This window comes from Peromyscus californicus, unplaced genomic scaffold, assembly GCF_007827085.1.
Source record: "Peromyscus californicus insignis strain IS unplaced genomic scaffold, ASM782708v3 Scaffold_18__1_contigs__length_77618521, whole genome shotgun sequence".
Classification (NCBI taxonomy): Eukaryota; Metazoa; Chordata; class Mammalia; order Rodentia; family Cricetidae; genus Peromyscus; species Peromyscus californicus.
The window spans coordinates 62,223,407-62,249,470 of NW_026294480.1; the positions used below are offsets into that span (position 1 = coordinate 62,223,407).

The window sequence follows — 26,064 nt, forward strand, 5'->3', positions numbered from 1 at the left end:
TTTCTCCATTTCTAGAACAATGTGCTGATCATTCATTGGGCACAATTTCCTCTATGCTACTGGAATATTTGGAGAACCTTCCCCAACTGTGCTAAAAGCAAAAACACAGCCAGACCCCCAATTTCAAGCCTCTCTGTAAGTATTGTCATTAGCAACATCCAGCCAGAACCTTCTCTGGAAGAAAGTATTTTATTTGAGAGACTTCACAGACTCTTTAAGAACAGACCATCTGTCAGAGAAAGTAAAGATTTACCCTGACAATTGCCCAGGACAGGTGAATGTGCTAATTAAGCTTAACTTTCTCCTTTTCCAAATCTTATCTCTAGTTCCAGATCTCCCTTTAACGATTGTTAGGTGCATCTAGCTGTGACTCAGGGTGCCTAGCCACCGAGTGCACTCCCCGACTCTGCCAGAAAACAGCAGCAGCCAAGAGAGCTTGGACAGACAAGGAGCCAAGGAAAATAAGGCAGTTTATTTTCACTTGTCACTGATAGACTCCTAACACTTTACCTAACCACTTCTAAGAACACAGTTTGAGCATATAAAACCCCCTTTGCTTAGACATTAACCAACTTTAGACCTGAGTTGATTCATTTCTCCATTAGTCACTTCCCTTTTGGGTTGCAGAGGATGGCTGGCAATTACTGCTCTTTTGTGTGGATCTTACTGCCCCTCCTTTTGACCCTGAGGGAATTGAAGCCTGGTGACCTTGCCTTAACCAGAGCATTGCTATTGAATGGGTATATAACTGTAAACCTCAGAGACTTGGGGGGAGCTAGATTGGAGAACTAGAAGAGAGAATTAGAAGAATAAGATGAAGATGAGGAACCAGGTGAAGAAGAACAAGAAGAGGAAGAAGGAAATGGGAGAGAGGCTAAGATGGGGAAGAACTAGATGAATGAGAACCTGGATGGGGCAGGACTAGATGAAGGAGTTAAGATAGCACTTACAGGGAACAGCAGAAAAATATAGAGAGAAATCAGGTGAGAAAGGAGCTAACTAAGAGAGCAGAATAGAAACTGTGTAGAGAGAAGTGACTCAGAAGAATAAAGTGAAAGGACTGAAGAGTTTCATGTACGGAGATTCATGTCATATGATTTAAGATTAGATTATCACCTGGTTGTAGATTTTTCCACAGACTCTGAGAGAAGGCTATTGAGGGGCTGGACCCCAAGAACCTTCATTAACAGATAGGGAAAGAAACTCAGAAAGTAACTTCTCCACAATTATTACTAAATTGTAGAGATGGCATTTGAGTTTGGATGTTTATAATGTTAAAGCATATATTCCATATTAACATAGAGGGGCAGAATGTGTATGAGTCAGTCAAGATGTTCTTAATTTCTTTTGTTCTGTTTAGTGAATTCATGATTTTTATATAACAAGGTTACAAACAGTGAAGGTAACTTGAGTCTGTTTTATCTCACAAAGAACAGGACAAGTGCTAGGCACAGCTGAGCGAGCAGGCAGGCAGTAATTGATGATCAGCACAGCTGAGCGGGCAGGCAGTACTTGATGATCAAGATCCACTTGCTCAGGAAACAGCTATGGAGTCACTGAATTTTCAAAGTTATGAATATTAAATTTTGGAGAAAGTACTTTTTAAACATCTAATGTCAAAAGGTTTGGAAGTTTAAAATATACTAAGAAAAAGAAAGACAGAAAGGTAGGAAGGAAAGAAAGGAGGGAGGGAGGAAAGATAGAATAAGACAAAAATATACAAAAAGACAGTGGCAAACAAGCTCTAACATTGGCAACTAATAAAGTTAAAGAAAATTTTAACATAAAAAGCTGTATTTTGCTAGAAAAAAATTATGAACAAAAGAAAAATGGACGTCTATGAAGTAGAACGTAAGAGATTCAAATCAGAAGTTAGATAAGAAAAAAAAACAAAACAAAACAAAACAATCCAAGTCCTTACAAGGACTTTGAGCCAATAACAAAAGTCTTTGAATAAATCGAAAACAGGAAGTCATTATATAACCCATCCACCTCAATCATGGTAAAAATAAATGCATTTATGGGTGAAAAGCAGAAAAAGAAAACCTAATTGTTAAGTCATTATCTGTAAGGAATCCTGTTCTTCAAAGATGATTTCTACCTCTGTCGCAGCAATTGTAAGAGTGAAGGTCCTAAAATGCCCTTTTTTAAAAAGTGGGAGAGAGATCCTCTAGGTGAATGGTGACTCTAGAATAAAAGAACCACTGGCTGGTGGTTCCATGCTGGCATGGAGATCGTGCATGAAGTCCTGGTATTTCAACCTGTGTTTCATCAAATGCTTTGAATCTGTACATCTGTGATAGCAGGAAAGGTGTTAGAATCATCAGGCTCTCACCAGAGATTTTTAAAAACGATCTATTAGAAAAAAAGGCAAAGTGGGAATTGTGGATCCTCAGGTTAATAATGCCTAGCCTAGCAGGTGTGTGGGACATAACACACAGTGTGATGAGACTTGCTCAGGCATAGAAAGCTGCAAACAGTACTACTGGCCACCCCACAACAACCACTCAAGGAGTATTTCTAAAAGAACTCCAGTGTTCTGAACTTACCACAGCATGTGCTGTAGGGAAAGGCAGAGACTGCCAAGGGCAAACAAGACATGCAATGCACCTTTATGCATGAAAGGGCTGCTAGGGGAATCAGGTTGTCAAGAAGCACTCAAGCTAAAGGTCTCACTGCTACAGACTGAGTAGGAACTAGCTGGACAATTCAGAATGCCCTTGAGCCACAAACACCACGACGAGGCTCATCCACTCAGAGGCTAGTTCCTACACATCTCACAAAGTACTCACAAGAAAAACTGGGTAGAACAAGAGAATAAAAAGAGACTCCGATATAACAGGTCTTGTCGGCTGGAAGAACAGCTTCATCCAGCCCCTGTCTCCACTAAGATGCACCAGAATTTAAGCTGCAGAAACAACAGCAGAACACGCCCTCAGAGCACTGGTTAAGACCCACACAGCAGAAAAGGGTACAATAAATAAAATCCGTCCAACTTTATGAACCAAGACCTCACCTCCTACAGGATCTGGTAGGTTTACCTGGGACAGGGAAACAGGCTACGCCCAAGACTGAGGCTGAACTAGAACAGAGCTCATAATTCCATCCCTCCCCACGACCCAGCCAGCAAGAATCAGATAAAAAGAAATGTTATAGCCATGGTGCACAACTCGACCAGAAGACTAACCTGCCATCACACACATTAAAGGACCAGAATCAAGTCCATTTTCCAAGCACAATTTTACAACTGTTTCCACTAATATACACAAATGTTTTGCTTTCAACCAAACATGTCAGGCATACAAAATAGCATGAAAGTACAAACACATCCAAGAAATGAAGCCAAAGAATGACAGACAAGTTATTGGAACCAAAGGGCATGAAATTTAAGATACCTACAATAAACATGTTACAGGTTCTAGTGTAGCCAGGGACTAACCAAGGATGAGAACACTTGCTCAGCACTCTAGGTTTGACTCAGCACTGTAAAAAAGAACAAAAATAAACAAATAAGCAAAAACTGAAACAAGAGGTTCTAGCAGAAAGGGTTAAACACAAACCAAAAAAATAGAGATAGAAGCTATGAAAAGAATTCAAATTGAAATAAAAAGTACAGCAGCAGAGATGTGTTTAACCAAATCATCAGTAAACTCGACAAACTCAACACTACTTGTACATGACATGCACCATGAAGAGTCGTGGTGCTTTACTGATGACCTGACTTTGGACAGACTCTGGAGAGTGGAATCACTGTCTTCAATAGTGCACACACTGAGGACACTCGGGCAGCCCCAAGCCCACAGCCATACAGACAGCCCTGGTTCAAGTTAATAGGTCACGAAACAAAACTTAGTATGGAAAGAGAGGACGGCGGGGAGAGTGAGATGGTAGGGGTGAGAGCGGGCAGTGCATTATGGACATGTGTAAGCTGTAAAAAGTCTTTAATTAGTAAAAAGTACAAAATTAATAGACTATGATACTGAAACAGTCTCAAGCTGAAATAAAGGGGAGAGTGAACAGGAAGGTTGTCTAAGAGTAGCATAATTATAAACTCCCAAAAGAAAAAGAAAGAAACTACAGAAAAAATAGAGATAGATGACTGAGGGGATGGCTCAGGAGGAAAAGTATTGGCTACACAAGCATGAGGCCCTGAGTTCAGGACCCCAGACCCACAGAAAAGCCAGGTATGGAAGCATGTCTGAAATCCCAGTGCAGAGGAGGCAGAAACAAAGAGAGCCCTGGAGTCTGCTGGCAGTCCATCTACACTGCGCAGCTGCAAGCTTCAGAGTCACCGAGAGCCTATCTCAAAAACCAAGGAAGAGAACGATAGAGGGGGACATCCAACATCGACCGTGGCCTCTGCACATGTGTGCATGAGTATTCGAACCTGGACACAGATGTGCACACACAGAGACACACTCCCCATCCATCTTCCCAACACTTCCCAAAATGTAATAGCTGAGAATTTTTCAAAATCAATAAAATATATCCACTATTACTGATATAAGAAAATATCAAGCAGGGAAAACAAAAATCACACTCACACACATCATCATACTTAAGCCAAGACATACGGTCCTGAAGAAATTCACATGAATGAAAGGACACACTCCACATAAGACTGTGATAGGACCAGAATGCGGACATCACAGCAAGCTTTATATCATCACATTCAACACACAGAACACGGTGATGAACAAAAGTTCAACACACTCAACTAATAATTCTATCCCAAGGGAAAACTTTTGTCAAAACCCCAAGAGAAATGTATGGGTGCTTAGAGTGAAGCAGTGGCCAGCTCACCGCCCACCCTGTCTCAGTTCCTGGACCAAGGCAGACGAGGTGATCGCTTTAGTCTGTTTGGATTGCCTAATGATACAGACAGAGCTGGTAGAACAGGAGTCCATATGCATCCTTCCCTGTAGGTTTGCTTCCCTCAATACACTGCACACTGATGGCTGAGTGAACTTTTAAAAAGTGCACTGCTCTGCACTGAGGAAGCTCCTCTGGGCAGTCTTCCCTGCCCTCTGCAGACTGGTTTAAAGCTCACCCTCCAAAGTTCCCACAGTCCAATGTCCACTTATCTCCAAGAGCAGGCTCTGCTGTGATCACCTGCTGACTGCCTCCCCATCGGAGGAAGCTCCTCAAGGCTGGGTTCTGTCTCCATGCTAGTTCCTCAGCACCTCCTACTGTGCCTTACAACGTCAATAAATATACTTTTAATTAAAGAAAAAAGTTTTTAAAAAGATTTGAGATGGCTAAACTTGCATGTTAAAGAAGAACACAAGATGTAGAGTAAATGCTAGATAAATCAGTTGCAGCACTAGCTTTCAGGTATTTCTGTGGCCACAAGTACACATCCGATGCACTAACGGCCCGTAACAGTAACTCTGTGTTCTATTTTGCTCACATTTTAGTTACAAAATAAGACTCACACCAATCTTCCATAATGATTCTGGCATTGTGTTAAATAATTCAGAATTACCGGAAAGAACTGTAAGGAACAGCTGCATACATAAGGAAAACAGGAAAAGATAGAAGCCAGAAATAATTTGGTAATCAAAAGTTTTGAAATACACACTATCTAAAGGAAAAATACTAAATTCTTTACAAGCTATTTTGCTTATTTTTCTTACTGTAGCAAGAAAATAGCAAAATGAATAATATTAGAACAGCCAGAAAAGCCATCTTTCTTTAAGAAATGCTTCCCTTATGACTTTCATAGTTAATCTGACTGGATATTCTGAACAATAGAGGAAAAAAAACAACTGTGTACTTAATATAAAAGTAAAGAGCCCTGCACCCTCCCCGGAGCATCTGAGAACATGCAGATGAAGAAAGCCCTTCCATGCAAGCTAACCCTGGACAGAATGGGAAAAGATGGAAAGCTAAATTTAAAGTATTCTTCACTAGTATACTTAATTGTTTATTTTATCAACATATAAAACCTAAATTTAGAAAAGACAATCATTATGCATCTTTAGTGTAAATCTGGCATGGAACAGGGAAGATTAAAGAGGTGGCTGTAGACACACAGACACACAAATAAAGCCATAGAAGGCATACTTGCTCTATATCCTAACTGATAGGTAGATTTGAAAATATAACCTATGATAAAAGTTAAACACACACACTGAAGTACACATAAAAGCTTGCAAATCTCAATAAAATCACTAGACTATATCAAGGTCAACATCCCTGTAGTAGGTAGCTGTTCTAGCTATGACCTTGAAGCATCGCCCCTAGTGAGGTAGCAGGTAACTGTTACATCTGCCTATGACCTTGAAGTATATGCCTTTGGGGCGTGGCTGCTCAGGAACCTTAAGACCTGAGATGCACATACATGGCTTTCTTTTTTCTCTCCCTCGTGGGACTTGGATGCTAGGATGATCTCAGGCAGAAAAGCAGCATGAGACGACGCCTCACCCTACCAGGATCCTGTGACAATTCCTCTATTTTGTCTAATGAGTTTTCCTTCCCTAATAAATTCCTTTGCCTTAGCCAGGTGGTGGTGGTACATGCCTTTAATCCCAGCACTCAGGAGGCAGAGCCTCTCTGGAGTGATCTCTGTGAGTTCGAGGCCAGCCTGGTCTACAGAGTGAGTTCCAGGAAAGGCGCAAAGCTACACAGAGAAACCCTGTCTTGAAAAAAAAAAAATTCCTTTGCCTTTAAAGCAGACTCTGTGGATTTCTCAAATTATCTGGTGCCCAATGTGGGGCACGAGCCCAAGACCCTGGGATTAAGAGTCCCATGCTCTACCAACTGAGTTAGCCAGTAAGATGCCACCTTAACAGCAAATTTTTTGAAATAGTATATGAGATCTCTCTTTTTTTTTTTAAAGATTTATTTATTTATTATGTGTACAACATGTATGACTGTAGGCCAGAAGAGGGCACCAGATCTCATTTCAGATGGTTGTGAGCCACCATGTGGTTGCTAGGAATTGAACTCAGGACCTCTGGAAGAGCAGTCAGTGCTCTTAACCCCTGAGCCATCTCTCCAGCCCCCGAGATCTCCTAATATTTCTTGCAACTTCTTCCAAATCTATTAAAATATGAAGGTTACTTAAAATATCAATCTTTTAAAATCTGCCCTTTGTTTACAACAGTTTATATCCATTCTAAAACAAAATACACTTCTTCCTTCTCCAAGACTGATAGTCACTTCCTAATTAAACATCCAGCCAGGTGTGATGATGTGTGTCATCACTTTGGAGGCAGAGGCAGGCAGATCTCTGTGAGTTTGAGGCCAGCATGATCTATAATAGCAAGCTCCAGGAAAGTCAGGAATACACAGAGAAACCCTGTCTCAAAAAAAATAAAGAAAGAAAGAATCCAAAGTGGGGGTCAAATTTCAATAAAGTTGAGATGCAAATGAGGTTCTTAGATCTATGCTTGAGCTCCTTTTTGCTCAATCTGAACACCTGTGATTAAAAAAGACATGATCAAGTCTTCTGTACACCTGAAAAATGCCTCAGTAATTCAGAGACCAGCTAATCAATAGATATTCCCATTCAAAGTCATGGGGAGAGTAAGGAATGGCATGCAGTGTGAATGGTCAATAATTCTTCTGATATGCAGCAGGGCACATGTAGCCAGGACCTACAGCCTTCAGACTGATCTTATCACAAAATGCTCCCCAGATTTTCAAAGGGATAATCGCAAGAAGACAGAGCTACAAAGCAAGTGTTCCAGGCTCTTTCTGACTCAGCATCATTCCCAACATTCTAATGATTCTAAGTGATCATTGAAGTTAGCTTAGAGAAGTCTGGCTGCAGATTTTGATGACAGGCTGACAAAACCACACTAGAGAGAGCATATAGAATGAGAGATATCACTGCCTCTATCTTTTGAAAATGTAAAAACCCATAATTGATATGAAAAGATGGGCCAAGCTCGAGATGATAACCATTGTGGCTTCTAAAATGATAATAATAAATTCAGAAAAATTAGTATCACTGCTTACAGGACTGGGGATGGAATCCTGTGGTAGGATGATTACTTAACATGTGTGAAGCCATGGGTTCAATCCCTGGCACCATGAACACTTATACATAGTTTCTCAGAAAGCAAAGAAGACTACAAGATTATAACAATTATTCATTATTGGGGTCTCTTTTTACAAAAGATGAATAGCTTATCTGAGTCTTACTCTGGTTATGCTAGCTACACTTTCTAAATTAGGCCCATGGCTTCTACTATATTATGGTATCTATTTTGCAAAATATAATGAGTGTATACAAAAAAGATGAATATTTTTCTAATATAGCAGCTTAATGTTGTCATACGATTTGAAAATGAGCCTATTTATCATTGCAAATATTATACCATATTGTATATGAGGGGAAAAACATGCTATTACTTTAACTCTGTGAACATTAAAAAATAACAAATGTGAAAACATCTTATTTTAGTGATTTGAATACACAATAATCAAGTAGAATATTGAAAGTCAATCTCATATCTGTATGCCATAAATGGGATCAGTTTGGGAGAAGATAGAGTCTCTAACAAAGAGGCAGAACTTGAACTGATCTGAATGGAGGACTAACAGAGGCTTGCCTTTTCCCACTGGAAGTTAAGTGTGGAGGGGTTGGTCAGGAAATATGCTGGAGATAATAAAAAAGGCACCTGTGTACTAGGCAAATGTTTTATCAATGAGCTACAGCTAAAGCCTCTGTCTTGTTTCTTAAAAGGAAAAGTTTACCATGACCCACTGAAACTTGTAAAAAGTTGATGACTTGTTAATAGAACTTGAACTTGAAAAGAAGACCAACAATTGTCCTGCCTGCAAGATGTGCTAGGAAAATGGTGGCACATAACTTGTGGGAGTGGCCACCAATGACTAGTCTAACTTGAGGTCTATGCCACAAGAGGGAGCCTATACCTGACACTGCCTAGAGGACCTGGAACCAGAGGCAGGGCAGCCCAGAGACCCAGGACAGACCCACACACGACTGGAAAACAAAAGTCAATGAAATGATTCCTAATGATATTCTGCTATACTCATGGATCAATGCCTAGCCCAATTGTCATCAGAGAGGCATCATCTAGCAACTGATGGGAGCAGATGCAGAGACAGCCAATCGCGAGGCAGGGCTTTGCAAATCCCATGGAAGAGCACGAGAAGCTGGAAGGGTCAAGGACACCAGAAGAACACAGACAACAGACTCAAATAAGCAGGCTCACAGGGGCTCGAAGAAACTGAAGAAATGACCAGAGCCTGCATGGATCTGAGCTAGGTCCTCTGCATATGTTATGGTTATGTAGCTTGGTGTTCTTGTGGGACTCCTAACAGTGGGAATAGGGGTGTCTCTGACACTTCTGCCTGCTCTTGGGACCCTTTTCCTCCTACTGGGTTGCCTTGTCCAGTCTTGACATGAGGGTTTGTGCCTAGTCTTATTGTGACTTACTATGCTGTGTTCAGTTAATACTCTTGGGAGGCCTCTTCTTTTCTAAAGGGAAACATAGGAAGAGTGGGTCTGGGGGAGAGGAGAGGCAGGTGGGAAGAGAACTAGGAGGAGTGGAGGGAGGAGAAACTGTGGTAGGGATGTAATATGTGGGAAACAGGACGCAAGCATGCAGGCATCAAAGAAGGTTTGCAATCACATTTATTATGAAAGTGGGTACAAGACCAATAGATGGTCCATCTGGGTACACTTTACCCAGAACAATCTAGACGCTGCCTGTGTAATTGTGAGAGGTTTGTTTGTTTGTTTGGTATTAAAAGGCAAAAAGCTTCCTAAGCAACATCTGCTCTGAAAATGTCACTGATGTGAAGAAACCAAACCTGAATATTCTCAAAGAACAGAGCAGCCTAGTTTCTCTCAGAGGTAGTTTTCCAGGAAGTCCAAGATATGAAGACTCTGATGAAAAACCAGGCAGTAAAAGGGCATCTGCACAGCCCTTCAGGGAGCTCACTGCAACAGTGGGAGGTGTGCAAGAACCAAGTCTACAGGACCCGGCAGCACGTCCACCTCAAGCTTGGTGTGAACCCAGGTAGGTGACCTTCCATCCTGCTAAGACAAGAACTTCTAATGCCCACCACTCCATTTCCCCACAACCAAATAAAGACATAATTACAGCTCAAGGGGTACACACAAACAGGTAAGTGCCGTCTATGTTTAGAACATAGAATCTTAGTGGGATTCCAATACTCTGCTGCCCTCCTTATGTTCTTGATTATCTAAGTAATTCTCTGTAGGGAATGACACTTAAACCCCAGACATAAAGAAAAGTATGTATACCCTATAGGAGGAAAATTGTAATCCATTATCATCATCATTATCATTAGAGAGAGAGTGTCGGAGGGTGGGAGAGTTTGCACATGCATGCATGATGGGGGCACTCATGGCACAGAGCACACCTGGGGGTTGGAGGACAATTTTCTAGGATTGACTCTCTTCCTTCCACTTTTGCATGAGCTCCAGGGATTGAACCTGGGTTGCCAGGCTTGCACTGCAATCATCCTTACTCACTGAGCCATCTTGCCAGCCCCAAGGGAGGAAAATTTAGCAAAAGTAAATGGAAAAGAAAGACCTGAGGTTGTAAGTAATGGTATACAGGTAAGTGGACTGGGATGGAAACAGCCACATTTATAATTTACAAGTTTCAGCTGGAAAGATTATTCTATACCAATGCAAAAAGGAAAGAGCTTGGTAAATGTATGATTTACAAATGGTAATGATGCTATTTACACATGGAAAATGATTCCACAATTTCCAATACAAACATTAACTCAATTATCTATTACTGCGTAGAGGACACAAGTCATCTGTGACATCCAAAACTTTGTCTACTTCCTTGACTTATTTGTGTTTATTACATGGACAGCTCCAAATACTTCTCTAAAGCAATGAGGATGAAGAGGAGAGGCACAAGCAGAGGGAAATAATAACAAAAGCAACGTGTTCCAGTTTGCTCTCTCTGGCTGTGCTAGAGACCACAACCAAAACCAACTTGGGGAGGAAAGCATTTATTTGGCTTACACATCCCATATCACAGTCCATTTAAGAACTCAGGACAGGAACTCAAAGCAGGAACCTAGAAACAGGAACAAAGGCCATGGAGGAATGACGCTCACTCAACCTGCTTTCTAATAGCACTCAGGAACACCTGTGTAGTGGTGGCATCTACCACTGTGGGCCACCTGCCCCCATCAGTCATTAATCAAGAAAATGCCCCACAACATGCCTACATGGCAATCTGATGGAGGCATTTTCTCAATTGAAGCTCCCTCTTCCAAGATGACCTGGATTATGCCAAACTGAAAAAACAAACAAACAAACAAACAAAAACAACAAAAAAACCTCTAACCAGTACAGAAAGCAAGAAGGAATGGGCCTTCAACCACTTATCAAATATGTGTTAAATGAGAAAACAACAAATTAGACATGATATATATTTTTAGTTTTTATGTGTGTTTATGTCCCTAAGGAATATATTCTAAGAACTAATATTATGCTTTGGCTATGACTCTGTTCATAATTTACATTTTTACACTGTTCTTTACTTAACTGACAGTTTAATATATGCTTTCTAAATTTCAAGGAAGAAAAGAGTGCTATTATACTAAGAGATCTTTCTACCTGTTATTCCAAGTTCAAAACTTGAAGAAACAAGCCAAAGTTCACTTAGATCTATTTCATTTCCTACAATATTGCTCCCTATAATACATGACTGGTTTCTAAAATGGAATTGTGGCCTATTAAAAATCACTCCAGCACTGATATAGTTTGAACCTCATGTCTTATTTCAACAACCTTTTGAATATCAAGGAGCCCAAGGCATAACATCAACACCGAACAATTTTTATTAGGCCCTGAGATACAGAGATCAATTTGGAAGCACCTTGATACAGGGAACAAATCTGAAACCTTCCTGGATTATAGAACATACCAATTACAGAATATAATTCAGTTTAACTAGTATTTCTCACTGACTTGTACCACCACCCATCTGTCTTAATGATATTGCTTCCTTAAATGTGAGCATTTTTTCTTCAATTTCTCTGCTCAGGCCTAAATTCTTACCTAACTGCACTTCCTCATTAGTTTATCCCATTTTTACAGCTTAGCCCATTTTCTGTATGGTCTTTTTCCAGGTCTTGAGATTTCTCATCCTGGTGTCCCAAGTTTCAGCTCCTAACTACAAGTGTGTGTGTGTGTGTGTGTGTGTGTGTGTGTGTGTGTGTGTGTGTGTGTGTGTGTGTGTGTGTGTGTTTGTGTATGTGTGTGTGTCTGTGCTTGTGATCTGTTTTATAATTTTACTCTTTATTTTCAGTTTCTTTGGTACCATCCTAACTCAGGGCTTTTCACCTTTTACAAGACCCATGAGTACAGCTTCCTTGTAGTACTGTCCCGAGTTCTTTCTCGAGTTCTTTCCTCTTAGCCACACTGCTGGATCAACTATCATAAACTACTTGCTATTCTTAAAAGTGATTCCACATTGCAGGCAGAAATTTTACCAGGTATACTTAGGAATATACGCTATGAGAACTTGGAAAACCTAAGCCTTCCTGGATAAGGCACACTGCATTTATACACTACCTTAGGACCTTAACCTCGATAGATATCAGGTTTCTTAACTACTGAAATGTCTAGGTTTGGCTAAATAAGCAGTCTCTAAGTAAGAACTTTTATAATGTTTTGAAGCACAAAGACATGAACAAAAGCACCTGAGTAGCTCGTCTTGACTGTCAACTTAGCTGGAGTTAGAATGTCACCTAGGGACACATCTGTGCACGTCTGTAAAGACATTTCTAGAGAGATTTAACGAAGTGGGAGGCCCGCTCTGAACGTGAGCAGCACCACCAGGAGAAAATGTGGGATGTTGGCCAAAGCACAGAGCTTCAGTCCTCTGGCGAAAGAAGGTCTGGAGGTACACTGTGCACTTGGAGCACACAAGCAACGATACTGCACTTCATACTTAAAACTGCCCAGGAGTAGATCATACACTGAGTACTCTCAATGCAGTAGAAGGAAAAAAGGAGAAAAAATTTTGCAGGTAATGAACAAGTTCATGGCACTGGTTGTGAGGAAGCTATAAATATAGTTCTTTATATATCAATAATGATAAAATAAGCTGTCTTAGAATAATAATTCAAAGTTATATCCATTCAGTTTATAGATTTATTTTATTATGTACCTACCCATGCAAAAAAGAAAAAAAAACAAAGGTATCCTTCATGGGAAAAACTAAATATCTAATATGGTTGTAGAAAATGTATCTTCATCTTATAGTTCATATTTCATTTTGCCAAAATTTTTACTGTCCAATTTAAGAGAAATAAAAACTTTAACCAGGCCAGGTGGTGGTGGCGCACGCCTTTAATCCCAGCACTCGGGAGGCAGAGGCAGGCGGATCTTTGTGAGTTCGAGGCCAGCCTGGTCTACAGAGTGAGATCCAGGGAAGGCACAAAGCTGCACAGAGAAACCCTGTCTCGAAAAACCAAAGGAAAAAAAAAAACAACAAACCTTTAATCAGGAGTGAAAACTGTTTTAAAGAGCTCGCCTGAATATAAAATTAATATTCACTATATATCTGCAAATTATACAAATTATGTAAACAAAACCCTAAGTGATGTGTGACCCAAATATGAAAAGACAATTAATATTTTAGTTTGGGAGTTGTATTCATTATTTACCTTTTTAAGCTTCTATCATTTCGTTCTATTATTCATATATTTTTTTAAAAAAGGGTCATTTTACTTGAATCGTGTAGATAAAGGCTAATAAAAAATGAGGCAAGTTTTAATCACCTGATAATTTACACAAACAAGTAAGTTCACTCTAAAGTCAGTAAAGAAATCCATTCACTCTAAAGGTTTCATCCACAGGAAAAAAAAATGTAATTCATAATTAACTACCAGAAAAATCAGCAAGAAACATCAATTTTCACATGGAAATGATCACATAATGGACGCTAGGAAACACGACATACTAGAACGGTGCCACAATCCTTCTGCGTGCCCGCTCCCTGCTCTTCTTCCCCGAGTCTTTCAGAGCTCTGTGTCTACGTGAGACATCAACTATGCTGGTCTACTTCAGAAACTGCACTATTCAAGAGTCAGGAAATACTTGCTAAAGCTCACATACTTGAGTTACAGAAAATAAATGAATTTCCAGAAAGAAAACAGTTCTAAACACAGATGCTCAGGTCAATGTGAACGCAAAGACGATGATGACGAAAGCAGTCGGGACGATATGAGGTGCAGCTTTATCTGCCTACTGTGTCTAAAACCAGTCTCTAATGAGTTCAGTACGCCCCAGACTGTCTCCATGGTGAACACTATGGAACTGGTTTCTTGTTTTAACGGGGTGTGTGTGTGTGTGTGTGTGTGTGTGTGTGTGTGTGTGTGTGTGTGAGAGAGAGAGAGAGAGAGAGAGAGAGAGAAAGAGAGAGAGAGAGAGAGAGAGAGAGAGAGAGAGAGAGAGAGAGAGAGAGAGACTTGGTGACTGAGTCATCTCTCTAAACCTAGTTATTTTCTTAAGCTATAGACTGTGAGGTATTAAAACTCCTTTAATAATAGAGCACTGGCTCTTTCTAGTACCATCCAGTTTTTAAAATGAGTGGGTAGGTTTACAACTTAATGTACCACGAGTCCCTACATGTGTCTCTCTTGGTGTGAGGGACAGGAGAGATGGAGACTCCAACTCCATCCCGATTCCCAGGAATCTGCATGGCTGGAACACCCTTCACTCTCTGTCATCACTCAGGTGTGAAAAGGCAAAACAAGCTGTTGGGATAAACACACTGTTCTGCGTCCGGATCATCTGCCTGTTTCTCCTCCTCCTTTGTGGCAGCAGCAGTCCTTCCCTGGCCTTGTCCCCAGGAGCTGTTCTGTCCACACAGAACTTAGGAGCACAGCGAGCTATCGGTTAGGGCACAGGCCCTGCCACATACCCAAGAACTGACTCCTCAAGTCTGCATATTCTTCTAGCACTACTTTAGGGGCTATGATTTTTCAGGACAATGCTCTTAATTTTAAATCTTTTTTTCTTTTTCCTTAAGAAAAACAAGGCATGTTTCTCTTTTGAGACCTAGTTTTGGTTTTTAAAGATTTTTGCACAGAATGATACTTCCTTCTGCCACCAAAACATGTTGGGTTAAGGATATGCCATCAAGTATTTCTTCAGGCTCCAGACTAGAGACTACTGTCAGAAAAGGAAGGCCGAATTTCCTCCATCCCACTGTCAATCATATTTCTTCTTGGTCAGCTCCACAGGGACCCCTTACAGGACCATCTTATATGCGAATTTTCCAAGAAGAAATTTTACCATGATATAATCTGATTTTTAAAGTTAGGTTTATATTTCTAAAGCATACTTAAGCCCAGGGGGTTTGCTGCCTTTCTTTAAGAAATCTTTTTAAACAAATCACATTTTTATTTTGCTTGGAATTTTTAGGTCTCTTCTCTAATGTTTCCTTTAATTCAAATAAATTTCAATTGAGGCACTGAATACTATAGATTTGGTTCAAAGTATTCTTTACTTTTAATTCAGTATTTTTTAATCTGTGCAAAAGAGCTTATCATTTACACAAAGCTTAAGATGGATTTCTTTTGAAAATCAAGAAATACTGTTTCATGAATCTACATTTGAAATTTCAGCAGTAGAGAGTTTCCCTAGCCCTGGGTTATCTCCAGCAACTTCCCCCACCCACCTCCAAAACATTAATGCAGACAGACTGCAATTACAAAAATGATATATACATGAGTGCACAATGCTGAGATTTTACAAGTTATATATACTTAATAAGAACGTTCCATAGTTAGGACTCCTCTAAGTTTCAACAAATACCAAACATCTTTTTCTAAGGTTAAATGGCCCACTGTGTTTTTAAGAGCATTGATCAGAAAGAACACCGGCAATGATACTTTGTTCTCTAAGTGTATGTTCTCTTACATAATCATGGAAGGCTTTTGCTTCGCTGGAGTGTTCACATGTTTCCCGTCTCTCTGGAGCTGCACAGTAGAGATCCCAAAATACACTGAAAAGTAATTATGGAACATGGAGAAAATTATTAATTGATAAGATAAGAAATCACAATTTAACAAACATAAGACACTTAACTCTATACAAACCCTTTCTTCCTTAGGACAGGTATCATTTCTCTGAAATATTTAAATTCAGGCGAGTTCCTTAATTCATAACTGCATTTTACCTAAACATCTTTCCAAACTGTTAAGCATTTCCCTAAAAGGATAAAGAATTTTAAAACAATGTGTTTTTGTTCACTCCTGAGGATCAAACCCTCATGAATAAGTTGTTGAAAACCTTCATTCTCATAATTGGCTGTTCACATGACTGACAATTAGCTGAACTAATATTTAAGCCAACTTTCCCATGAAGAACAGAAATATAAATGATGTCCTACTGTAATTAATAAGAAAAAAGTGGTTCCTTTTTTGCAAGGCAATCTTACTGTCCAGTTCATAGACTACTGCCCTAGCCAGTACATTGAACTGATTGAACAAGTTTTTCTTTAAAAATCTCTTCAATTACAAAAAGAGGTTAATAATTTTGAAACTAAAATAATCCATCTCAACTCCTTTACTGTCCTAATTAAAAAGCTGTCCTTAAAAAATAATAGGCCCTGGTCATCCTTCCAGCTATGAAGTTAACATGAGCATGAGCAAGGATTGAACTCATGGCAAGCAGATGTCAGAGGGTGCTTCTGAACAAAAGTTCTTCAAGTTATTGATTCCACTTTTCCAAGTCCACAAACTGGAGCAGTCAAGAACAGGGCAGTCAGAGCAGGGCAGAGACTCACCTGCTACTGCTCACCTGCTGTGAAAGACCAAGAGGAACTTGTTTCCACTGGTCACAAACAACTTCCTCTTCCACACGCTTTGACTTTTGAGATTAAATCATAGAGCACACACACACGTCTGCTGTGCAGTAAGGATGCATTACACATCAACTGCAATCTGTGTGAGGGCCCAGGGACCTTTGCCTTTGAAGCCTCACTTAGTCTGGCTCTTTCTCTCCTCCACAAGAAAACACTGGAGGCCTGGTGATGGAGATAATAACTTTAGTGGGACTGCCTTCAAAAAGGAACTGAGAGGCTAAGCTCTGCCACCCCTTCAGTGTCTTAAGCATTATTCCTTTTTCCATACGTGGAAAGAAAATCTATTTTCCTGCTTAATAAAATCCTACAATAAGAGAAATACAAAGAAGAAAATAAAGACAAAAGTAAGTTCAGTTCAATATTCAGACAAGAATGAAAGCTGTTAAAACTGTATGTGGCTTTCCTAGAGCTCTACCAAGAGGAAAAGCATGAGACTCATAGATGTTCAGGGATACAGCCAGAAGGAAATGTAAAACCCTAAAAATAAAGTGTTTAGCAGTGTTTAGTTACAGTCACAGAATGCTATACACAGCATCATGATAAGCAGCTCAGTATTTATTCTTATTCTCAAATTTCCTTCATTTGCTAGCAAGTATCCTCTCCCGAAAGTCACTCTGTAACTTTATTTTTGTTTGTTTGTTTGTTTTGCTCTCTATTTTTTGACATAACATTTCATCTAACCTAGACTACCCTCAGACTCTAGGTAAGCAATGATGACGATGAACCTCTAACCCTTCAGTCCCCACCTCCAAGTGCTGAGATTATAGTCCTGTGCCATTGCACCTTGCTTGGAATATTACATTGAAAAGACCAGATTACACAATTACTGTTTTCACTGAATATGGCCTAATAGCCACTAAAGATTTTTATTAACACACATAAATATTTATCTTATAACATTAACACTGCTCTTTTTTTTTTTTTTATTTTGCAATACAATTCAGTTCTACATATCAGCCACGGATTCCCTTGTTCTCCCCCCTCCCATCCCACTCACCTTCCCCCCACCTCCCCCCCCCCATTCCCATCTCCTCCAGGGCAAAGCCTTCCCCACAGACTGAGATCAACCTGGCAGACTCAGTCCAGGTAGGTCCAGTCCCCTCCTCCCAGGCCGAGCCAAGCAATCCTGCATAGGCCCCAGGTTTCAAACAGCCAACTCATGCAATGAGCACAGGACCCGGTCCCACTGCCTGGATGCCTCCCAAACAGATCAAGCCAATCAACTGTCTCACCCATTCAGAGGGCCTGATCCAGTGGGGACCCCTCAGCCATTGGTTCATAGTTCATGTGTTTCCATTCATTTGGCTATTTGTCCCTGTGCTTTATCCAACCTTGGTCTCAACAATTCTCGCTCATATAAACCCTCCTCATTCTCGCTAATTGGACTCGCAGAGATTCACCCAGGGCCTAGTCATGGATCTCTGCATCCAGATCCCTCAGTAGTTGGATGAGGTTTCTAGCACGACAATTAGGGTATTTGGCCATCCCATCACCAAAGTAGGTCAGTTCGGGCTGTCTCTCGACCATTGCCAGCAGTCTGTTGTGTGGGTATCTTTGTGGATTTCTGTGGGCCTCTCTAGCACTTTGCTTCTTCCTATTCTCATGTGGTCTTCATTTACCATGGTCTCCTATTCCTTGTTCTCCCTCTCTGTTGTTGATCCAGCTGGGATCTCCTGCTCCCCCAAGCTCTCTTTCCCTCGACCCTCACCTTTCACTACCCCCACTCATGTTCAGGCTGTTCATGTAGATCTCATTCCATTTCTCTGTCATTGGGCAATCCCCGTGTCTTTCTTGGGGTCCTGTGTTCTATTTTTTTCCCTAACAAATTTAGTGGCAATCGAAAGTTTACAGGATCAAGTCTTTAGATAATAAACAAGTTAATAAAATACAAAATTAATGTTAGACATTTTACTTTATAGAAATATAGTCTTCTCAAATAAAGATTTAAAAAATGCACCACGTAAAACATTTGCCTGCCCCACAAAATTTTTATAAGGACAGCAAGCCTTGTTCTAGGCTATCTCAGAGTACCTCAGATAAGAAGAGCTGCACCGGCTAGTCTTGTCAACTTGACACAAACTAGAGTCACCTGGGAAGACAGACTCAGTGGAGGAACTGGCTCCTTTTGATTGGTCTGTGGGCATCCCCGCAGAGGTATTTTCTTAATTAATGATTGATGTGGGACAGATGGTCCTACCAGGGAGGTGGTCCTGAGTTGAATAAGAAGGTAGCTTAGCCAATCAGAGAGAGCAAGCCAGCAAGGAGCATTCCTCCATGCTCTCAGTTCCTCCTGAGATCCTACTCTGGCCTTCTGGGATGGACTGATGGCGACCTAAAGTGTATGTATGCCAAGTAATCCTTTTCCTCCTCAAGTTGCTTTTGGTCAGCAACAGAGAAGCAAATTAGAACACATGCATTTCCATCCTCTATTCTATGGAGTCAATGATTATACAGCCAAAGGAGGCCGAAAAAAGCCAAGAGAAAGTATGGCAAAGAACTCCCATAAAACAGGATGTTTTGTTTAGAAACTGTATTTATTAGGAGTTTTTTGTTGTTGTTTGGGGTTTTTTTGTTTTTTGTTTGTTTGGTTGGTTGGTTTTTTTGGGTTTTTTTCGAGACAGGGTTTCTCTGTGTAGTTTTGGTGCCTGTCCTGGATCTCGCTCTGTAGACCAGGCTGGCCTCGAACTCACAGAGATCTGCCTGGCTCTGCCTCCCAAGTGCTGGGATTAAAGGCGTGTGCCACCACTGCCCGGCTCTTATTAGGAGTATTTTATATTTAAGTCTATAGTAATCTAAGATATATTATCATGAAACTTGAAAATAAAAGTAAAAACCAGATAGGCCGAACTTCGGTGCTAGAATATGCGTGTTTTAAGAAGGCATCATCTGCTTTATAACTATGTTTGTTGAGCTCTAATAACTACAGGTGGTAAAGACATTTCAAAACTGTATCTTCTTATAAGGCTCAATCCTGCTTCGACAGTGATACAGGTCATACAGCACAGTGACTATCAACCTAATATTTGGGAACAAAGGGCTATATTAGCAATCATGCCAAAAAAAAAAACTGCAGGAAGACCAAAGGACATGGTTTTATTCCACAATAAGGACATTAAAGCCAGAAGTTCTCTACTGAATCATTTGTGAATTGAAAAAAAAAATTTAAATACTTTTTCTTCTAGCAATATTAAAATCTTATCTGGATTAAATATGTCATATATTACCCATAAAAGAGACATACCATCCATTTCACACAGATGACTGAATCTTAAGGCAATGATGAGTTGAACTGATAACTGCTCAATTGCTAAATCTCCTAAATATAAAAGCTGTATTTCATAAATCATTAAAATTCATAAATTCCATGGGCTTGAACAGTGACAATGAGTTTATCTCATAGAGAAAGATTCACTGAAACACTTAATTTGTCCTTCCTGAAGGGGTTTATTGTGAGCTGTTCCAATGACCACTCAACCTGATCCTTGGTTCCCAGACCTCTAATAGCACAAGATGCTGGACTTTCTGTGGGGACAGACTCTGTAACCTGAGGTGCTGGAGACTAAAGAGCATTATCTTTGGTATACAGTGAACTCATCATGATGATTAATGCTTTAGATTTACATACACACTGTATCTATCACTGAGAAAGAAGCAGAAAATGTGAATTCTATAAATGAAAACAAAAGCTATATTAACAGAAGTAAAACTTCCAAGTAAGAAAATCTTTGGGTTTATATCATTTACTACATTTATTATTAAAGTCTGCCCCATATAAATAAAAGAAAAACAAACTTAATCCCCAAATTTATGGTTTTCCCCAAAATAGCTTTCACTTCTATCCCTGAAAACATGATTCTAGAATGACTTAACTAGCTTAACGTGTGATGGGAACACAGAAACAAAATGGTGGCCAGGAATCTATAAAGCTTAATAAACAGGCTACATGTGGCCCAGAAGATAGGAAGGACCTTATTACAGTAACTAGATGGTGGACTTTCTAAAATCAGAAATTAAAAAAAATAAACAAAAAAATTCATTTGGGAAAAAAATTTTTTGAGGAAAAAAAGCCATGTTATAAGTTCAAGTATGATATAAATGAATGCTAGGTATTCATAATTCCTATAATAGTTTGGATCTGGAATGGCCTAATGTCTTAAAAAGCCCAGCTTGGAACTATCTTATGGAGAGCAGGGTGTGTGCACAGGTGAGGGACTTTAAAACATGGGGCCTAGTAAGGCTATCTTCTGTATCCTTGAAGAGGACAGTAAGACACCAGACCCTACTCTTCCTTTTTCTCTTTCTTTTGTGTCCAAACCATTAGACAAAGTGGTTGCTCCATCATGTGCTCCAGTCATGATGGGCTGCTTGCTTTAGGCTGAAAGAAAACGAGCCAGTAAGTCATAGGGTACAACCTCCAAAACTGTAAGCCAAACAGTCATTCTTGTCTCTTTGTAAGCTAACTGTCCCAGGCATTTGTTGAACAACCAGAGAGCATGGTAACACACTCTCTATTGAACAAAACTATTTATTCACAAGACCAAGGATACTTTCCATAAAATATACATACTGAACTCTTCACCTTAGGACTTCCACACTCATGCACTTTTAACAATAGTAAAGAGTATTTAATAGCTTTAAAACATTCTTATAATGCCCTTGAATAACTGATAAATTCATGTTTTCAAGTGTGGTAAGTTAGCATCTATTTAGTCTGTGTTAATTCAAACACCATATACTAAGTATCCCAATCCTGCATTTGACCCTAATTATTACCATCATTTTTAATTTAAACTTAGACAAATTAGATGATTTTCCTAAGATCATAGAGTTACTTGGTGAGAGACCTGAGCTTACATTTTTTAATTATTACATTATTTTGCTTCTGTGTAAGTACAGCAATGAGAGTTCATGTTTCAAGACTCCTAATTCTGATTATGGACAGGTTTACACGGACCCAGCTATGTGAGCAGCATCCATTATTATAAGAACAGCAGGTAAGACCCTAAGCATCACTATCCTACTTTTGATCTTCATACTCTACTTTTGTTTCCAAGGATCCTATGGTAACCACACCCTCACCTTCCCTGCAGCTACCAGTGGTCCAGGGATGTCTTGATACAGACATAACTTAAAACATTCCTGAGTCCTTTTTCATGCACACAGCATGCAAACTTCCCATCTTGACATACTATACCGAAACATGCCTCAAGTCTTAAGGACAGTCAATCAGCTCTATGGTAAAGAATTAATAGCCGTGCTGCATTCCCTGAGGACTCCACTCCTTTGGTTGGATCCAGCTTTGCTCCTTTCTGCTGACCCTCTCAGCTCTCCCTTCTACCCTTCTAGCCCATCCCATCCCTTTGTGATAGCACCAGGATACCTAGAAACCCTTCCTTCCCTCCCTCCTTCCTTTCTCTTTTGGAGACAGGGTTTCTCTGTGTAGCCTTGGCTGTTCAGCAACTCTTTCTGTAGACCAGGCTGGCCTCAAACTCACAGATATGGCCTGCCTCTGCCTCCTGAATGCTGAGATTAAAGATGTGTGCCAACACTGCTGCCCCTGCCCAACTTTCTATATGGGAGCCCCCAATAGCCACACCAGGCTGGGACTGGGTAGGTGATTTGCACTCTCCTTCCTGTCCTCCATTTCAACCACCCCTGTTAACACCCTCACTCCTGTAGCAGCCTGCTTACAGGTGCCCCTCCATCAACCTCTGACTCCATTTACTAGAGACTCCTCCAACACTTGGTACAGACACAGCCTCCTCCCCCTCCCCAGCCCTTTAATCCCTGTCACCAGGACATAGTCTTTGTCCTACTACAGCATATTTGATGTTCCCAATACAGCCCCTACATCCCAGGGCCCTGCATCTTGAGATGGACAGGATCCCCTTAGTTCTTTCCCACAGCCCCTCTGAGACTGTTTTCCTAGCCCACCTCTATTCCTCTGACACCCACTGACTGCAGAAGCACTCTCTACCAGGGAATCCACAGCCACCACTCTTTTCTAAGATTCCGAGAGGGCAGCAGCAACCGAGGGGAGGAGCATATGCCCAACCAAGCCAAGCCCAGACATCAACACCTAGAACAGTCTCAGCCATCACTGCCTAGACACCATCAGGAAACACAAACATGAAAAGCTAGGACAACAGTCTTCCACCAGGACCCTGCTACTGTAGGCCTGAGCAATGAAGAGCAGCTGAAGGACAAGACAAGGACTGCAAACAAGCAGGAAGGAACGTGTGCAAGGACCTTCACGACGACTATATGAATAAATCCCTTAATGAAGCCTGTGAAAACACAATGGAATAAAATCATGAAAACAGTTCCAAATACCAAGTCAGAAACAGGATCCCTAAAGAAAACCCAAACTGAAATAAAGCTGGAAATGAGGGACCAGAGAGGATACAAGTGATTCCAAAAAAAAAAACTTCTCAGACACAACCAAACAGATGCACATATGAACTCCAGCCAGACAGGTTCCCAGCACTGAGTGGTTAAGAGGACAAGGCTCCACTCCTAACCATGGCTCTCTCTCCAATTGAGAACGTTTGCAAAGGGAAAACTAGATTTCTCCAATGGTATCTAGTTGGGTATATTAACCACACTTGAGGGTAGCCCCCATGCACACCCAGCAGTAGATGGCCACACAGCGTGAACTAAACGGTACTTTGTTAGACAAAGTCCATTTTGTCTCACACTGCCTTGTTTGAGCTCTTGTCCCACCATTCTGCTGTGTACTAATTACAGTTTCTGATTTTGTGTTTTTATGGGTATTTGTGTGCATGTTTCTTATGGTTTTTTTTCTTTCTTTTAAAAAGGTCTGAATTGTTTAGGTCTTGTTTGTTTGTTTGCTTGTTTTCTAGAGAAAGAAAGAAGGGGCGTGAAGCTGGGTGGGTGAGGAGGACCCAAGAGGAGTTGGGGGAGAGAAACTATGATAAGAATGTGTTGTGTGAAAAAATTTCAATTAAAAAGATGAATTATTAGCCTGGGGCTGAAGAGACAGCTTTGCAGTTAGGAACACATGCTGCTCCTGCAGATGACCCAAGTGCAGTCCCAGCAGCCACAGCAGCCAGATCACAACTGACGCTATTGAAGCTCCAGAAGAACCCAACCAACACCTCTACCTTCCACAAGCACCTGCATCCACAGACACATGGCCACATGCACATGGTTAAAAATAATGAACAAATAGTTTTAAAGAAGAATCCTTAACCTTTACTGAAATGAGCTCTGATCAGAAATCAAGATACTCCAGCTATAGTTCTCACTCTAACTTTAAGCAAGAAGTACGTTACTCCACTTCTGGTAAAGATGAAGAAAATTATCTATTTCATAGGACTTATGAGGAGTCAAAATGATGACATATGCAAACGTACTTTTAAGATGTTTAAAGTACTAAAAGTAAATTATTCTAACAGTCTCATAGAGCTAATCCAATAAGGAAGAAGTTCACATTAAATGAATAAAGTCTGTCTCCCATTTCTCTCCAATTCTTTGTGTTTCACAGCAGATCATTTAATTTTTGTTTGTACATTTGTTTGTTTTTCTCTCCAGTGAATTTTTCTTGTTCTGCCCATTCCTTTCCTCTTCTCCCAGATAATGCCTGTTTTTCCTCTATGGTATAATCAATTCTGTTGTTCTATCTCACTGGCATGTTTCTTCTATTTACACACTCATCACACCCCTCTTTCTGTCCCAGGTGTTACCCAGGTTGTCTTGCATGATGCTTATTAGTTCAAATGAATTTGACTAAGTAGTTGTGACTCACTGACTATCCAGGAAGGCACACCAAGAGTGGTAAGGGCCAGTCAGCCAATCATTAACAGTCCTTTCTAGCAAACCAGCTCAAGAATTCTAATGCTACTGTTTTCATCCAAGTATTTGGCTATTTTTAGCTGTATCTGATGTCATTCATTAAATTCTGAAATCACTGGAGTGATACTGCAAGATTTGATTTCCAGCAGCCAGGTGAAATAAACTAAGTTCTTATGATAATCTTATTAGTCAATTATATATTAAGACTACAAATTTATAGACCTAAAGTTATTTTAAAAGGTAGTTTATATTTTTATTAAATTAAAATGCATAGTTTTTTAATTAAGTCATCAAATGGCAGATTTTTTTTTTAAGCCTGTGTTTTCAAATTCCGTGTGTTTAAAAAGATACCTCAGAAGAAAGAAGTTTCTGGGAATTTTTATTTTTAAAGTTAATGGAAGAAGTGGGAACATGACTCACGAGCACAAACAGGAAATAAATCTTCCAGGGGTATTTGCTCTAGAGGAAGGTAACAGACAGGCTGGGGATGCCGTGTTCTGCCGTGGGACAAACAGGACCAACAGCAAGTGATGGGAGATCAGTGAGAAGTGAGATTGAAGGTTCAGGAAGGTTCATGTGCTCCCCTCTCAAGTGTAACCTCCTCTCCTCCCCAAGGCCTCCCCAAGGCTGTTGGCTCTCATTTCTCCTATACTGCGTGTGTGTGTGCGTGTGCGTGTGCGTGTGTGTGTGTGTCTTTCATATAGCCCACTACCCCACCTCTCCTACTCTTTTCATTGACTTTTCATGCTTAGATTGTATTCTATGCTAACTCTGGAAACATTACACATGCCATCACATTCTTCAACTACTCAGGGTAACACTCTAGCTGAAAACATTAACTACAGTGGTCTTCTAGATCTCATCTCACCACGAGTTAAGATGTTCTTCATTACTGTACCAAAATATATCAAAAAGTCAATTTAAAGAGGAAGGACTTGCTTAGGATCTGGTGTCAGAAGCCTTAAACAGTGGCCGGTGGGCTCTGTGGTTCTATGGTAAGGCAGATGTCCATTGCAGTAGAAGACAGCTGTTGTTGCAAGGCAGCCAGGACAGAGAGGAGAAGATAAAGATGCAGAACAAGAGAGAAGGGTCCAGGTTCAAGATGTCCCTCTAAAGGTACCCAATGACTGCCAGCCATCTCTTCACCCACCTGACCCCAAGTCTTGGTCTTCTTTGTTCTGCTGAGTAACTTCATCTCTGAACTCTTTGCCTGGACTATGGTCTATGCTGCTAAGTCCCAAATGGTGATGTAGCTATCTCAGAGCTGCAGACCCAGATCTCTCACTTTGTAGGGCATCTCAAAATTTACCCTGTACCAGCTAATGAATGTTCCTTTATCTAAAGCCCAATGTCCTCTATATTCTTTACCTAGTCAATGGCATCACTATCCATCCCATTA

General features: G+C 40.4%; 1 protein-coding gene across 6 annotated transcripts in view; it reads right to left on the minus strand.

Moving 5' to 3' along the window:
• The window catches only part of Ssbp2 (single stranded DNA binding protein 2), a 266,155-nt gene that overhangs the window by 135,587 nt on the left and 104,504 nt on the right, over positions 1–26,064 (minus strand). For all 6 annotated transcript variants that reach the window (XM_052743609.1, XM_052743611.1, XM_052743608.1 and 3 more), the window contains one exon: positions 15,905–15,989. In XM_052743609.1, the coding sequence (XP_052599569.1) occupies positions 15,905–15,989 (85 nt within the window). The remainder of the gene's footprint in view (positions 1–15,904; positions 15,990–26,064) is intronic.